Genomic DNA, 16,191 nt, shown 5'->3' on the forward strand with positions numbered 1-16,191 from the left:
CTTGTGCTGAAAACGGATCTCCCAGCTCTTCAGACGAACCCCAAGAACCGGTATTTGTGCTCCGTCACTTCAACATGCAAACTCGTAAAGCACCCAGCACGACTAGTAGTTTCTCTCCTCCTGCACGCTCTTTCTTCCAGGACTACTATTCCCGTCAGGCTTTGTGACTCTCTTCTCCATTCTCTGCCCACACCCCTTTTTGGCGCACAGCTTGTTGGGAGAGAGTAAGGGGCGGACCAAGTCCAATGGGTGCTGGGTGTAGAGGAGGAGGAGCTAGAGGGGGAGGAGGAAAGGGACTAGAAGGTGGAGGTGAACTCCAAGCCAGGCCTCATTCATTGCCTCTGCCTGGCGGGCCCGGGGCCTTGTGTTCCAGGAGCCATGGAGGCGCTGATTCCAGTTATCAACAAGCTCCAAGACGTTTTTAACACCGTGGGCGCCGACATCATACAGCTACCCCAGATCGTCGTAGTTGGAACCCAGGTGAATACTGGGGCCTGTGGTGGCTGGGCCGCTCGACCAAACCAAGCCTGGCCGCCCCTAGGCATCCAGGCAGGGCTAGGCGGGGCCGGGTGGGATTGGGTGGGGCTGGAGGGCCTGGCCTTTGGCACCCTGCAGCTACTCTTTCATCGTGTTGTTTGGGCTTCACTGGGAACTGGGAGGGATCCTGGTAGGCGGAGTCGCCTCTGTTCGGGCGTGGCGCTAGCCTGGGGTGCTATGGTGGTGCGGGAGAAGAAGCGAAGGTGCCCCGGTGAGGGCTTTCGGCTTCCAAGGGCAACTGAGGGACAAGCGGAGTGCATCGAAGGGGAAGCAGTCCTAGAGCTCCCAATTGGTACCTGGGTTAGTTCGATAGTCTGAGGTGCTAGGTTTTCCTTTTCTCACCTCTCAGTGTATCCCCTGGGCTGCAAAGCGAATTAAGGATCGGTGGAGCGAAATGTGAGAGGGCTTTAGGTATCATCCGAGTTTTGTGAAGTTTCACCTTCCGGGATTCTTGACAAGCTTAGCAATTACGCGCACGCGCACGGACATATTTTCCCCCTCCCCCCACCTCCACTGCTTCGCTCGCGCGCACGCAGGGGACCCTTCCCCATTCCCCTTACATTCCCCCTACATTCCCCCTACACACCCCCTACACCGCCTTACCCTCTTCTTGTAGTGCTTCCGAGTATCACCCGGGATCGCCTCTGTAAGGGCGTGGTTTTTACCTTTGATAGAACACTTGACTGCCATAAATGTTCTTTCCACTGTGAAACTGGGCAATTATTTACCCTTTTTAATCTACACTGGCCTGTTTGCAAAATTGTGGAAGCAATGCTTCAGACTATTGAAGGTCACATTCCCTAGTTTGCACTAGTGAAGTGGGGACACTGGAAAGATGTAAACTAGTCTCTGTTTTGTTTTGCTTTGTTTTTCCTTAGTAGTTTCCTGGAATAAGGGATGAAGTAGAGTCATATGTTGGTTTTTGTAATAAACTGGAAGAGAATTTAGAAATTATCTACATGTTCATTTCCTAATAACGGTTCATGGTACATAGAGAGTAATTTCGGTTTTTTTGCCATTTTCATGGATTTGATTTACCCCAATCAGGAGTCAGCTTAAGAGCCATAGCTTTTAGGAAGACCTTCCCTGCTGTTCCCTCTCCCCTCTTCTGAAGGTACCTTGAGTTTGTTTGGTGTGTACCAATCTCCCAGAATTTATTTTGTGCCAGGCACTGTGCCTTAGAAGTGGGATAGACAAAAATGAATCATCCCCTGTCTTCAAGGAGCTTACATTAATGCTAGCAATCAATGCTTGTTGACTGATACTATATAGGAGGGAACACTGTGATCATGTTTGGAGATGGGGCAGCTAGGTCGAGCAGTGAGTAGAGCACAGGCCCTGGAGTCAGGAGAACCTGAGTTCAAATTCTGCTTCAGACACTTGACACACTTACCTGTTTGACCTTGGGCAAGTCACTTAGCCCAAATTGCCCTGCCTTCCCCCCTCCAAAAAAAAAGGAGAGAATATTTGGAGTTGGATTTGATACAAAGAGAAAATACACATATTTTTGAGACAATATTGCTTCAAAATCGTAACCACAGTAAGCATAACTGATTTTTCCCCCCTCTAATCTGCAAAGGGATTTTTAAACAACCTGTAGGCTAAATTGTAGAGTTTGACTAGAAAGGGACCTTAGAGCCTAGTTGTGCAAGTTGCTTCATTTTACTCATAAAGAAACAAGCTCAGAGAGGTTAAATGACTTGCTAAAGACATTTATTATAGTGGTAGTACCTTGAATAGAAACCTTGCCTCCTAGTTTTAAACACTGTTCTTTCAACCCTATTATCATAGAATTAGTAGTCATAATATTCCCGTCAGTGAGGCCAACTTTGGGATCAAGAAAAGCTGATTTTCAAGTCCTACTTCTGACACATACTGGCTTGACTATATGAACCAGGGCATGTCATTAAACTTTCTGTGCCTCTGTCCAAGTAGTCTAACATTTGCAAAGTTATCTTGATGGGAACGAGTTTCCTCCCTCCTTTTGTAAGAACTCCTGTTCCCTACAAAAATAAAATCCGTGGGTCAGGTAAATACAAAAAAAGTTCAATTTTGCATATGTAGAGTGAGATACATAATAATTGAGGCAGCTAGGTGGTACAGAGGATAGAGTGCTGGGTCTGGAATCAGGAAGACTCATCTTTGTAAGTTCAAATCTGGCCTCAGACCACTTAGTAGATGTGTGATCCTGGACAAGTCACTTAATCCTGTTTGCCTCGGTTTCTTTATTTGTAAATGAACTGGAGAGGGAAATGACAAACCACTTCAGTGTCTTTGCCAAGAAAACCCCAAACAGGGTCATGAAGAGTCAGAAATAAGTGAACAACGACATGTAATAATGCTTGTATTGATAATTCTGAGAAACTGAGTTCTTAAAGTATCTTTTGAAATATTAAAGGAGTAAGTCATCTTCACGTTTCAGTAAATTATATTGTTTACCATTGTTTCTTAAAGTCAGGATTTTAAGGATCCTTGTATTCTATAGTTTATATTTAAGAATCTTTATTGTTATATAGTATCATAGGGAACAATATTAATTGGGAACTGTTTCCTGGCTGCAAAAGGCCTCTGCTAACCAGAAACTTTCCATCAACTTTAAAGCTCTGTGTTTATAGGAGAAATATCAACTTAAGAAGTCAAAGAATCAGGCATATAATGTGTCAACATAAATAGTTCAAGAAGAAGAAGGATTTATCTTACACCTAATGGAGTTTATTTCTCCTAGTATACCTGATGAATCGATTCATGAACTAGTCATTAAGTTGGGAGGAGCTATGAGAGAAGGGGAAAAAATAACCTTTGTGAAAACCAGTGACTTCTTGAAAAAGTCTATAATTGATGCTTCCATTTCATAGATCATACATTTAGAGCTGGAAGGGTCATGTATTCCAACAATTTTCATTTTAGATATGAAACTGAGGGCCATAGAGGTTTAGTGACTTACCCAAGGTTACACAGCCAGTATTGAGGTGAGACTTAAACCTGGGTCTACTTGGCTTGGAGCCAGCTATATGCTACGTCTCATAAAAATGATTTATTATAAAATTGATATTAAATGCCAATGCAGTTGATTAAAATTGCTTTGCAGCTATTTACATTTTAAATACATGAATTTTAGTGCATGAAATGTCACACTTTTATTTTTACATATTTTATGTGGCTGAGTATTTTGGGATTTACTACTTGTAGCTTACATCCAGAGTCACCATTAATTACTAAATTGCAACATCTCTCATTAATCATTTAAGTTCTGATCCCTGAATATTTTAATAAGCTGGAGAAACCTCTTTGTATAAGCAGAGGCTCATTTCTCTATATTATGAGAACTACTGATCTGCTCAATTAATTACTGCCTATATTTAATTTTTTCATATTGCCAGTAATGACACAGACATAGATAAATATTTACAGTGTTTTAGCTGTGAGAATATCACAGCTAGAGTCACCTCAAACCATTGCTCTAACTGCTTCTTTGCTTCTAAAAACATGACTTTCTTTAAGGATATCAATTAAATTCTTTTCTCAAGAATTCTCTTTGCAAGATATAGAGTTCCATAAATAAAAAGGTCTCTTCATTCTCTTTTCTCTGCCTTATTACATTAGCTTTCAAACTTCTTTTGATGGACTTTTTGTCTATTCATAGCATGACCATTGAACTGTTATTGTACTTCACTCCATTTCTCGTCAGTCATTACAGTCAACTAAGAGCAGAATGGCAATGTACACTTGCTGTTATGTCAAGATTCTGTCTGTCTTTCATAATAGTAACAGTAGTTACAGCTTTTGTAGAAGAGGCTACAAGAGCTGGGATTATACTTATATTTTTATTCATCTTCATTTCCAAAGATATTACTTCTCTTCCCTACCTTTTAATAAAGACTTAAAAAAGGTAGGGCAAAAAAGCATTTAGGGCAAACCAGGGGAAGGAGGTCACATTTTCTTAGTTCTTTTCTGTTGTAAATTCTTCATCCTTCCCACCCCAGACATATCGTGAAGGATAAAATATCGTTGTCTTATAATTGTTTTAATGGCATGACCATTTATATTCATTTTATCTGTTTTAAGCTAATTTTGGTATATGATATAAGTCTGAGAAATCCTTTTATTAAGGGAATTTGTTCTGTAAATTCGGATTCCATTAAAGGGCTGTACTTGAGGACCTAGAGGGCCACATGTGGCCTCAAGGCCGCAGGTTTCCCACCCCTGGTATAAGAGGTTGGTCTAGATCTAGTTTTTGCCAAACTGCTTTCTAAATTTCTTAGAAATTCTTGTCAGAAAAGTGAGTCCTGCCACTCCCCACCCCAGTAACTTCTTATTGTGTTTATCAAACACCCAGCTACAATTTATGTTTTAAAAGCAATGTTTACATTATACTGTAGTCTATTAAGTGTACAATAGTATTATGCCTAGAAAATGTACATCCCTTATTTTAAAAATACTTTAAAGTTGCTAAAAAAAAATGCTAACGATCATCTGAGCCTTCACCAAATTGTTTTTTCTGCTGGTGGAGGATCTTACCTCATTGTTGATGGAGGCTGACTGATCAGGATGGTGGTTGCAAAGATTGAGGTGGCTGTGGCAATTTCTTACAGTAAGTCATAAATGAAGTTTGCTATATCTATTGACTCTTCCTTTCACTTGAACATTTAGAGACCCTTGTAGGATTATGGTTCTTAATTGGTCTAATTTTAATATTGTAGCGTTTCAGGGAAGAGGGAGGTCAGAGGAGAGGGAGAGAGACTGGGGCTGGCCAGTCAATGGAGCAGTCAGAACACACACAACATTTATGAATTAAGTTCGCCGTTTTATATGGGTATGGTTCATGGCACCCTGAAATAATTATAAAAGTAATGTCACTGATCACAGATAACTATCAAGATATAATAATAATGAAAAAGTTTGAAATATTGCGAGAATTACCAAAATGTGACATAGAGATACCATGTGAGCATGTGCTCTTGGAAAAATGGCACTAATAAATTTACTCAACATAGGGTTACCACAAACCTTCAGTTTTTAAAAAACTCAGTATTTGTGAAGCACAATGAAGTGAAGTGCAATAAAATGAGATATGCCTATATAGTTTCCTGGGGATATAAACCCTATAATAAAGTTATTGATTCAAAATGTGTGGATATTTTAGTCACTTTATTTGCATAATTCCAATTTACTTTTCAAAATGGTTTTACAAAATGGTTTACAGCTCCTCCAACAAATATTAGTGTGCATATCGTTCCATAATCCCTCCAACACTGTTGTCATTTTTTGGTCATTTCTGCCAATTTACAAGGTATGCGTTGAAACTTCAGGGTTATTCTGATTTGTACTTCTCTTATCACTAGTGATTTGAAACATTTTTTCCATGTGGTTGTGATTACCTTGCAGTTCTTTTGAGTTGTTCATATCCTTTGACCACTTTTCTACTGGGGAATGGCTATTAGTCTTATACATATTTATTCATTGTTTACATGTCTTAGATACAGAGAAAAATCAAATTTATATGCTGTAATAGCAATTTAGATTTGAAGACCTTTCACACCCATTTGTAGGCCATGTGACCTGCTTACATCGCAGGAAGCCTAGGTCACTTGTGGTGGGAGGAGTGAGAGGAAAAGGAAGCTGTGTCACAGGAAATGCTGAGAGAGCAGTTAGGGAAGTTAATGACATAGCTGAGGGAAAGAGAACTGACCTGTGATAGCTGTACTGTAAGTTTTGATTGTTTTGTAGGAAGGCCCCAGCAGAGGGTGGAGAGGTTTTGGGATGGTGAGGCTCCATGCTGTGCTATTATGTATCGAATTCTTTGCCGCTGTGATGGATCGGGCAGATGGCTTACGGCATGGGGTTCTCCGGTGTCTGAATAGATGGATTACTTCTACCTGATGTGTGGAGAGTATATTTTGAGATACAGAACCACATAGGCATTTTGACAATTATCATCTATATTGTTATTATTGCCCCTCTGATACATAGGCTCTCCATTTTTGTAATTGATTTTATTTTGTTATGGATTTGATTCTGTATCACTGCTGACATTTTTTGTAACTGCATAAGTTGTGTTTCATTTGTCTCAGAGTTAAGTTTGGAAGTTCAGCTTTCCTGTAAATCTCATTGTGTCCGAGTTAAGTTTAGAAGTTCAGTACTTGTGCTAATCACTGTTGTAATCTTGCCTTAAGGAGGTCTATTCTTTTTTTTTAACTTGATTTTTGATTTTTTTCCCCCAAGTACGTGTAAAGATAGTTTTCAGCATTCATCTTTGTAACATTTTGAGCTCCAAATTTTCTTCCTTCCTCTACTCTTTCCTCCCCAAGACAGCAAGCAATCTGATGTGGGTTGTATATGCACAGTCATGTTAAACATATTTCCACCTTAGTCATGTTGTAAAACAAGACTCAGAACAAAAGAGAAAAACCATGAGAAAGAAAAAAAAAACCCAAAATAGTGAAAATAGTATGCTTTGATCTGCGTTCAGATCTCATAGTTCTTTTTCTGGATGTGGTCAGCATCACGAGTCCCTTAGAATTGTCTTGGATCATTGCATTGCTGAGAAGAACTAACTAAATCTATCATAGTTGATCATCACACAATGTTTCTGTTACTGTGTACAATGTTCTGGTTCTGCTCACTTCACTCAGCATCAGTTCATGTAAGTCTTTCCAGGTTTTTCTGAAATCCACTTGCTCATCATTTCTTATAGAACATAATATAGAACGTATTCCATTACATTCATATATCACAATTTGTTCCCCCATTCCCCAACTGATGGGCATCCTTTCAATTTCCATTTCTTTGCCACCACAAAAAAGAGCTGCTATAAATATTTTTACACATGAGTTATTTCTCCTTATTTATGATCTGTTTGGGATGCAGACCTTGTAGTGGTGTTGCTGGATTAAAGGGTATGCATAGTTTTATAGCCCTTTGATCTTAGTTCCAAATTGCTCTTCAGGATAAGTTCACAACTCCACCAGCAAAGCATTAGGGTTTCAATTTTTCCACATCTTCTCCAACATTTATTTTCCTTTTTGCTAGCCAATCTGATAGGTGTGATGTGGTACCTCAGAGTTCTTTTAATTTTCATTTCTCTAATCAGTAATGATTTAGAGCATTTTTTCATATGACTATAGATAACTTTAATTTGGAAATCTTATTCTTTTTTTAATTTAAATGTAATGTAATTTTTAAAAATCATTATTTATTTATTTAATATTTTTTGTTTTCAGCATTGATTTCCACAAGAGTTTGAATTACAAATTTTCTCCCCATTTCTACCCTTAGCCCCCACTCCAAGATGGCATATATTCTGATTGCCCCTTTCCCTAGTCAGCCTTCCTTTCTGTCACCCCACTCCCCTCACCCCCCATTCCTTTTTCCCTTACTTTCTTGTAGGGCAAGATAGATTTCTATGTCCCATTGCCTGTATATCTTATTTCCTACTTGCATGCAAAAACTTTTTTTTTTGAACTTCTGCTTTTAACACTTTGAGTTCCAAATTCTCTCCCCTCTTCCCTCCCCACCCACCCTCTCTAAGAAGGCAAGCAATTCAACACAGGTCACATGTGTATCATTATGCGAAACCCTTCCACAATACTCATGTTGTAAAAGACTAACTATATTTTGCTCCTTCCTATCCTGTCCCCCTTTATTCAGTTTTCTCCCTTGACCCTGTCCCTTTTCAAAAGTGTTTGTTTTTGATTACCTGCTCCCCCTATCTGCCCTCCCTTCTATTATCCTCCCTTTTTTTATTTCCTTCCTTCTTCTTTCCTGTGGGGTAAGATACCCAATTGAGTGTGTATGGTATTCCCTCCTCAAGTCAAATCCGATGAGAGCAAGATTCACTCATTTCCCCTCACCTGCCCCCTCTTCCCTTCCTACAGAACTGCTTTTCCTTGACACTTTTATGTGAGATAATTTACCCCATTCTATCTCTCCCTTTCTCCCTCTCTCAATATGTTCCTCTCTCATCCCTTAATTTGATTTCATTTTTTTAGATCTCATCCCTTCATATTCAACTCATCCTGTGCCATATATATATATATATATATATATATATATATATGTATATATACATATATATATATATGTATTCCCTTCAACTACCCTAATACTGAGGTCTCACGAATTATATACATCATCTTTCCTTGTAGGAATGTAAACAAAACAGTTCAACTTTAGTAAGTCCTTTATGATTTCTCTTTCTTCTTTACCTTTTCATGCTTCTCTTGATTCTTGTGTTTGAAAGTCATATTTTGTATTCAGCTTTGGTCTTTTCACTGAGAAAGCCTGAAAGTCTTCTATTTTATTCCAAGTCCATATTTTGCCTTGGAGCATTATACTCAGTTTTGCTGGGTAGGTGATTTTTGGTTTTAATCCTAGCTCCGGTGACCTCTGGAATATCATATTCCAAGCCCTTCAACCCCTTAATGTAGAAAGTTATCCTAATTGTGTTTCCACAATGCTCAGATTGTTTCTTTTTGGCTGCTTGGAGTATTTTCTCCTTGACCTGGGAATTCTGGAATTTGTCGACAATATTCCTAGGAGTTTTCTTTTTGGGATCTTTTTCAGGAGGCGATCGATGGATTCTTTCGATTTCTATTTTACCCTCTGGCTCTAGAATATTAGGGCAGTTTTCCTTGATAATTTCTTGCAAGATGATATCTAGGCTCTCTTTTTGATCATGGCTTTCAGGTAGTCCAATGATTTTTAAATTATCTCTCCTGGATCTATTTTCCAGGTCAGTGGTTTTTCCAATAAGATATTTCACATTGTCTTCCAGTTTTTCATTCCTTTGGTTCTGTTTTATAATATCTGAATTTCTCATAAAGTCACTAGCTTCCACTTGCTCCAATCTCATTTTTAAGGTAGTATTTTCTTCAGTGGCCTTTTGGACCTCTGTAAGTAAGGTGAATTTTAGTGTAGGTAAGGTGGATTTTAGTGTATACAAAGTGGATTTCTGTTATTATTTCTTAGAGTTCAGTTTCCCAGGATCTATGGCCATAACAACTTCAGTTTCCCAGGAATTAGATATGAGTTCCCAGGCTGATGGTTCAAAACATCTCCACCATGCTTGCGCAGCATTATATAAAGATAAATAATATAAACATGTGTGCTGAAACTGTAAACATCCCCTGCGACTGCTCAGTGAGATATAGGGATGAGGTGATGTAAACTTGTGAGGCTATTGCTGGCAATATGCCTTCTTTGTCTGATACCCTATAAAATAAGTGGTCAGTGGTCAAGTGAGTTGGGGAACCTTTGTGGTTGAATGCACAAGCTGGGATGCTGTGCACCTTGATGGGGCCCCATCAAGGATCAGGAGGGGGGAATCTGTGTTTGTTCCACCGGCCCCCATTGTGGCTTGAGGGGATTTAGGGGAACCCTTTAGGGTTGAATACACAAGTTGTGCCTGTCTCAATTGTCCCCATCAAGACATAGGGGTAGTTGCCCCCCCACCACCTTCACTGGCCTGTGCGAGAAGGATGATTAGGGAATACTGTAGGAGTTTGTAGTGCTTCCGTTATCAGCCATACTGTTAGAGAAAACTAGACTAGAATAAAGCTTATTATTAAGCCCTTTGAAGCTGTCTTTGCTGTCTGACTAAATCAAGAGCCAACCTGTTAGAGGCTGGAGTCCAAGCCTCCAGTGCCTCCTGTCTGTTATCTAAAAACCTCCTTTTCCATTTGACTTATTCTGACTTTCAAAGCATTCTTCTCCTCATTGGCTTTTTGGAGCTCTTTTGCCATTTGAGTTAGTGTTTTTTTGGGTCTCCTTTAGAAAGTCATTGACTTGTTTTTTTATGGTTTTCTCACATCACTCTCATTTCTCTTCCCAATTTTTCCTCTACTTTTCTAACTTGCTTTTCCAAGTCCTTTTTGAGCTCTTTCATGGCCTGAGACCAGTTCATCTTTTTCTTGGGGGCTTTTGATGTAGGCTCTTTGACTTTGTTGACTTCTTCTGGCTGTATGTTTTGGTCTTCTTTGTCACCAAAGAAAGATTCCAAAGTCTGAGTCTGAGTCTGAGAGTGTTTTTGCTGCCTGTTCATGTTCCCAGCCAACTTACTTGACGCTTGAGTTTTTTGTTGGGGTATGACTGCTTGTAGAGTAGAGAGTACTTTGTTCCAGCCTTGAGGGGCTGTGCTGTTGTTTTCAGAGGCATTTCTCACAGCAAGCTCTGCCACACCAGTGCTCCTCCTCCCCCAAGAACTGGCAGTCTGGACCATGAATCAGATCTTAAGCAGGCTCTGCACTCCTGCTCTGATCTGCCACTTCATTCCTCCCACCAGGTGGGCCTGGGGCCAGAAGCAACTGCACCTGTAGTTCTCTAGCTGCACCACCTTCGCTGGCCCTGGGGCGGTGGCCAAACCACGAACTCCTTTCACTCTGTGCCTTGCAGTTTTTCCCACTAACATTCTGTGTTGTCTTTGGTGTTTGTGGATTGAGAAATCTGGTAACTTCCACAGCTCACTGATTCAGGGCGCTAGAGCCTGTTCTGCCCAGATCCCGGTCTGGTTGGTCTGGGCACTGCTCACGCTGGGCTCTGCTCCGCTCCCAGCTCCATGGGATAGACCTTACCCAGCAACCATCCAGGCTGCCCTGGGGTGCAGCCTTGCTTCCCTCTGCTATTTTGTGGGTTTTGCGGCTCTAGAATTTGTTCAGAGCCATTTTTTATAGGTGTTTGGAGGGACCTGGAGGGGAGTTCACGCAAGCCCTTGCTTTCCAGCTGCCATCCTGGCTCCGCCTCTAGTTTTATTTTTTTTTTAGAGCAAGTAAAGGAATACTTGAACATAGAAACAAAATATATCTTTATGATATTTACAGTAATTTCCAAATCAATGTTCAAATCAAATGATTTTACTTACAACATTTCTTTATGTGCTGTATTGTAATTAGTTTTATAGCATTGTAAAGAATTTTTTTAAGAAGCTCACAGCTATTCTTACATGTTTTATTTTCAGAGCAGTGGAAAAAGCTCAGTACTAGAAAGCCTTGTAGGGAGGGACCTACTTCCAAGAGGTACTGGCGTTGTTACCAGGAGACCCCTTATCCTGCAGTTGGTCCATGTTTCACAAGAAGATAGAGGAAAAACATCTGGAGATGAAAATGGTAAGTATTAATCATTTGTAACATTTGAATTATTCTAGGATTTCACCTTTGTAGTTTTGTCCTTAAAAGGAAATAGATTGAAGATAATGTTATTTATTACTGATTAATGGTAACTAGAAATTAATGACTGCACCAAAGATCCAGGAAAGTAATCATAATAACTGACACTTAGGGTGTTAAGATTTGCAAAGTAATTTTCTTTTTTAACCATAACTCCATGATGGAAATAATGCAAGTATTATTGTCTTCTGTCTTACAGATGAGGGAAATTAGCCTCAGTGAGGTGAAGTGACTAGTCTGTAATCACATCACATCTGAAGCAGAATCTCAATCTGAGTCTCTTGACTCTAGTGCCCTGTCTCTATCCTATACTCTCTTTTTTATTTAGTTTTATTAATTTTTGTTCCATACTATTCTGCCAAGAGTTTTGGGTCTTGAGTTTGTCATCCATAGTAGGGGCATAGATTGAGAGCTGAAAGTGCCCTTGAAGTTGTCTAGTCCAACTCTTTTACTTTACGGATGAAGAAGCTAAGGTCTGCTGAAGTTAAACTTGTTCAAGGTCAAGTGGCAGAGTTGTGATTCAAATCCAAATCCAGCCATCTTTCCACTACATCATGTTGCTTCAGTCTATTAGCTATCTTTTTCAGTTTTGTGTGTCCCTACAAATTTTCTAAGTATGTCATCTCTGCCTTCATTCAAGCCACTGGCAAAAAAAAAAAATTGTGCAACAGAGCCATTGGAGTAGGACTGATACTGTGGTCACTGACCCTGATGTAGGCAACTTCTTATCAGGTTAACGTTGCTCCATTAATCAGTACTCTGATTCTAGTCATCCTGCCAGGTGGATTTCACTTATTATCATCCATGGGTTCCCAAAATGGATGATACTGCCCTGTGGGAGTTGCTAGAACAATCCAGGGGGGTGGTGGTTTGAAATGAAACAAATTTTTTAAAAAAACAAACCATTAAAAAGTTAAAGAAAGTAGATTTCTAGGGGGCACTGAATAATTTTTTTTAAAGGGGGCAGTAGGCCAAAAAGTTTGGGAACCTATTATTCTAGCCTAGTTTTAACAATGCAGCATATAAAGAAATGTTCTTTTAAAGTAAAATCATTTGATTTGAATCTTGATCTGGTTTTCAGGGCTCTTATTAAATAGGCCTTTGCTAAATGCTTCACTGAAGTTCGTGTATATACTGTTTATATGATATTAATTCAAGTAATCTTGTGAAAAAAAGTAAATAAGATTAGCCTGGCATGACTTAAATTCAGCCACCATTTGTTAACCAGCAATTATGTGGAAGACAAATAGCTGAGATACAAAGTAGCAAAGAACAATAGAATTATTGTCTTGTCACGTTTGTTTTGTTTTGTTCTCTGATAGATCCCTTGCTGGCTCAGGTGATCATCACTTTTTTCCAAGTACTTACAGAACCATACCTCTGATACCATATCATTATCATATTTTGCTAGGATTGAAATTTAAACTCAGTCGCTGACAGTTTGAAGAAATTCACCTTATTTCCCCTTTTAAAAATCTGAATATCATAGAACTATCTCCAGTCCTGCGGCGCCTCTGCTGGTTTTCAGATAACTGAACATGGCCGATCTGTCACATCCTTAGGTTCTTATTGTACCCTGGGATGAACTTCACCCAAGTCTTGTAATTGGAAGAGCTAAGGTCTTTTGCCACCTCCTTATCTTGTGGTTTTGTCCAGTCATTCTGTATTTTGATCATTTATTTTACTGAAATAGTTGAATGATTCAATGATAATTTTGATCTGAGAATTCCTTCAAATGCCATTTCATCCTGTGTGGCTCTTCTCCGTGGCTTTCCATATATTCTCCCCCGGGGTCCAGTCCACTTTCTGGGCCGTAGGTCTCTGGATATTATATGGTATGGTATGATTATAACATTTGGATAGTTCATCTGTTTTCATGTTTCCAATATAATTGGCACACTTCTTTTTCCGTCTTCAATATCTTTATTTACTACCTTGATGATAATATTCTGTAGCCTCTATATGCCCATCTTTCTGTTTTCTTTTGGGTAACCCATGTTTTTGTTTTCTCATAGTTTAAAAGTACTCCAAGATTTGTAGTCATGTGGGCTAAGTATAAGAATATTGGAATTAAAGAGATGGGTTTTTATTTCAGGTTTCTGTTTGACGTTTTTGAAAAAACAGCTCTGTTTCTTGAACCCATTTTAAACTCTTCTCTTATTCCTATTTAATTCTGGGCCCAGTTTGTTCTAAGTTAGTATCTTTGGACAGTGTCCAAGATATATGTACTGATGGACTGGTTCTGTATACTTTCTATACAACTGTTCATCATATTCTGAATAATACACATTTTTCATACACTTATTTTTTCCTGTCTGGGTAATGAGGGTAAACTCCTGATTAATTTTGGATCCTATTTAGGAGTCTCTTTAGTACTTTGGAGGCGTGTAGTGATTAGAATGTTGTTGACAGGATTAACTGGAGGACCCCACTATCTCTAGTGAATCCCTCTTCCATCTATTTTTGATGTCTTCTAGTGACAAATATCTTATTTTATGCCTCAATTATTAAAAAAATAATTTTGGTTTAAAAAGGGTAAAGTAATAGAGTAATCTTGTATATCAGGAGGATATATTTATGTGAGGAAAATATGTATACTGTAGGGGGAAAAACATGATGGGTGAAGATTATTGGAGGAAGAAACTCAAATTATTGTGGTGGACATGTCATATAGACCACTTGGCTAGAAGAAAGAAATGAATGATGAATTCTCGAAGTAGATGACATACCAGAGGTGTGTTATAGTAATGAGAGCCTAACTGGATATGTGCTCAGGTACTCTGCTAAAAGGTAAGTAACTGATTAATCCTTCTATTTATTTATTTATTCATTCATTCAATCAGGTGGCAAGAATTTATTAAGTGGGGTAGCTAGGTCACGCAGTGAGTAGAGTACTGGCCCTGGAGTCAGAAGGACCTGAGTTCAAATCTAGCTTCAGACCCTTGATGCTTACTAGCTGTGTGACCTTGGGCAAGGCACTTAACCCCAATTACCTTGCCTCTCCCCCTCCAAAAAGAAAAAAGAATTTATTAAGTACTTACTGTGTACCAGGCAATAAGCTAAGAGCTGGAGAAGCAAGAGCAAAACCAGATATTACTCTCATTTCACTTTGCCTTAGTTCATACAAATCTTTCTAGGTTTTTCTGAGATCATCCCTTTCATCAGTTTTTACAGCATAATAGTATTTCATCACATTTATATAACCTTACTTGTTCAGCCATTTCCAGTTAATGGACATCCATCAGTTGTTTTCAATTCTTTCCAACCACTAGCTGTTTTTTGTACGTAGGGGATTTTTCCTTCTCTTGTAGCAGTATCACCAGGTCAAATGGTATGTGCAGTTTAATGAACTTTTAGGGTGTAGTTCTAAATTGTTTTTCAGAATGGTTGAGCTAGTTCGCAGCTCTACCAACTATGTGTTCCTGTTTTCATTAGCGTACTTATTTTCCTATATCTCCTCCAGCATTTGTCATTTTCCTTTTTTGTTGTCTTAGCCAATCCAATGGGTGTGAGCTACCTCAGAGTTTTTTAAATTTGCATTTCTCTAATTATTAGTGATTTAGAGCATTTTTCTTATGACTACTGATAACTTGGATTTCTTTTTCTAAAAACTGCTTTTTCATATCCCTTAACCATTTATCAACTGGGAAATGGCTCTTATTGTAAATTTCTTTTTTTTTTTTTTGCAGGGGGGAAGGCAGGGCAATTGGGGTTAAGTGACTTGCTCAAGGTCACACAGCTAGTAAATGTGTCAAGTGTCTGAGGCTGGATTTTAACTCAGCTACTCCTGACTCCAGGGTTGGTGCTCTACTCACTTCGCTACCTAGTTGCCCCCCCACCCATTGTAAATTTCACTCAGTTGCAGATGTTTTAGAAATGAGACCTTTATAAAAGACATTTGCTGGAAAGATTTTTTTCCTAGTTTCCTGCTTATTTTCTAATTTTAGCTACATTGGTTTTGTTTATACAAAAATTTTTAAATTTGATGTAATCAAAATTATCCATTTTACTACCTGTTAACTGCTGTATCTCTTTTTTGTTCATGAACTTTTCACCCTATCCATAGATCTGACAGGTAATTTCATCCATGGTCCACCAATTTGCTTATGTGATCACCTCTTATGTCTAAATTGTGGGCCCATTTGAGTTTATACTCTGTGAGATGTGGATCTGTGCCTAGTTTCTGCCAAACTACTTTCTAGTTTTCCAAGCAGTTTTTTTTTTTGTCAAATAGTGAATTCTTGCTCCAGTAGTTCGGGTCTTTGGGTTCATTTGTTTCTGTATATTATGTACCTAATCATTGATCAACCTCTCTATTTCTTACCCAGTACCAAATCGTTTTGATGATTATTACAGCTTTGTAGTATAGTTTGAGATCTGTTACTACTTCTGTAACTTCCTTCTATTTTTTCTTTTCCATTGATTCCCTTCATATTCTCAACCTTTTGTTCCTCCAGATGAATTTTGTTATTTTTTTCTAGCTCTAGAAATTAGT

General features: G+C 38.8%; 1 protein-coding gene across 8 annotated transcripts in view; it reads left to right on the top strand.

Moving 5' to 3' along the window:
* Nucleotides 1-204: 204 nt before the first annotated feature.
* The window catches only part of DNM1L (dynamin 1 like), a 98,281-nt gene continuing 82,294 nt past the window's right edge, over nt 205-16,191 (top strand). For 4 of the 8 annotated variants that reach the window (XM_036759826.1, XM_036759828.1, XM_036759830.1 and 1 more), the window contains exons 1-2: nt 708-837; nt 11,489-11,636. In XM_036759826.1, the coding sequence (XP_036615721.1) occupies nt 715-837; nt 11,489-11,636 (271 nt within the window). In that variant the 5' untranslated portion in view covers nt 708-714. Of the gene's footprint in view, nt 481-707; nt 838-11,488; nt 11,637-16,191 lie in introns of those variants that run through there. The other 4 variants (XM_036759831.1, XM_036759833.1, XM_036759827.1 and 1 more) reach the window with 4 other exon arrangements.

The sequence above is a fragment of the Trichosurus vulpecula genome, chromosome 5 (assembly GCF_011100635.1).
Source record: "Trichosurus vulpecula isolate mTriVul1 chromosome 5, mTriVul1.pri, whole genome shotgun sequence".
Taxonomy (NCBI): Eukaryota; Metazoa; Chordata; class Mammalia; order Diprotodontia; family Phalangeridae; genus Trichosurus; species Trichosurus vulpecula.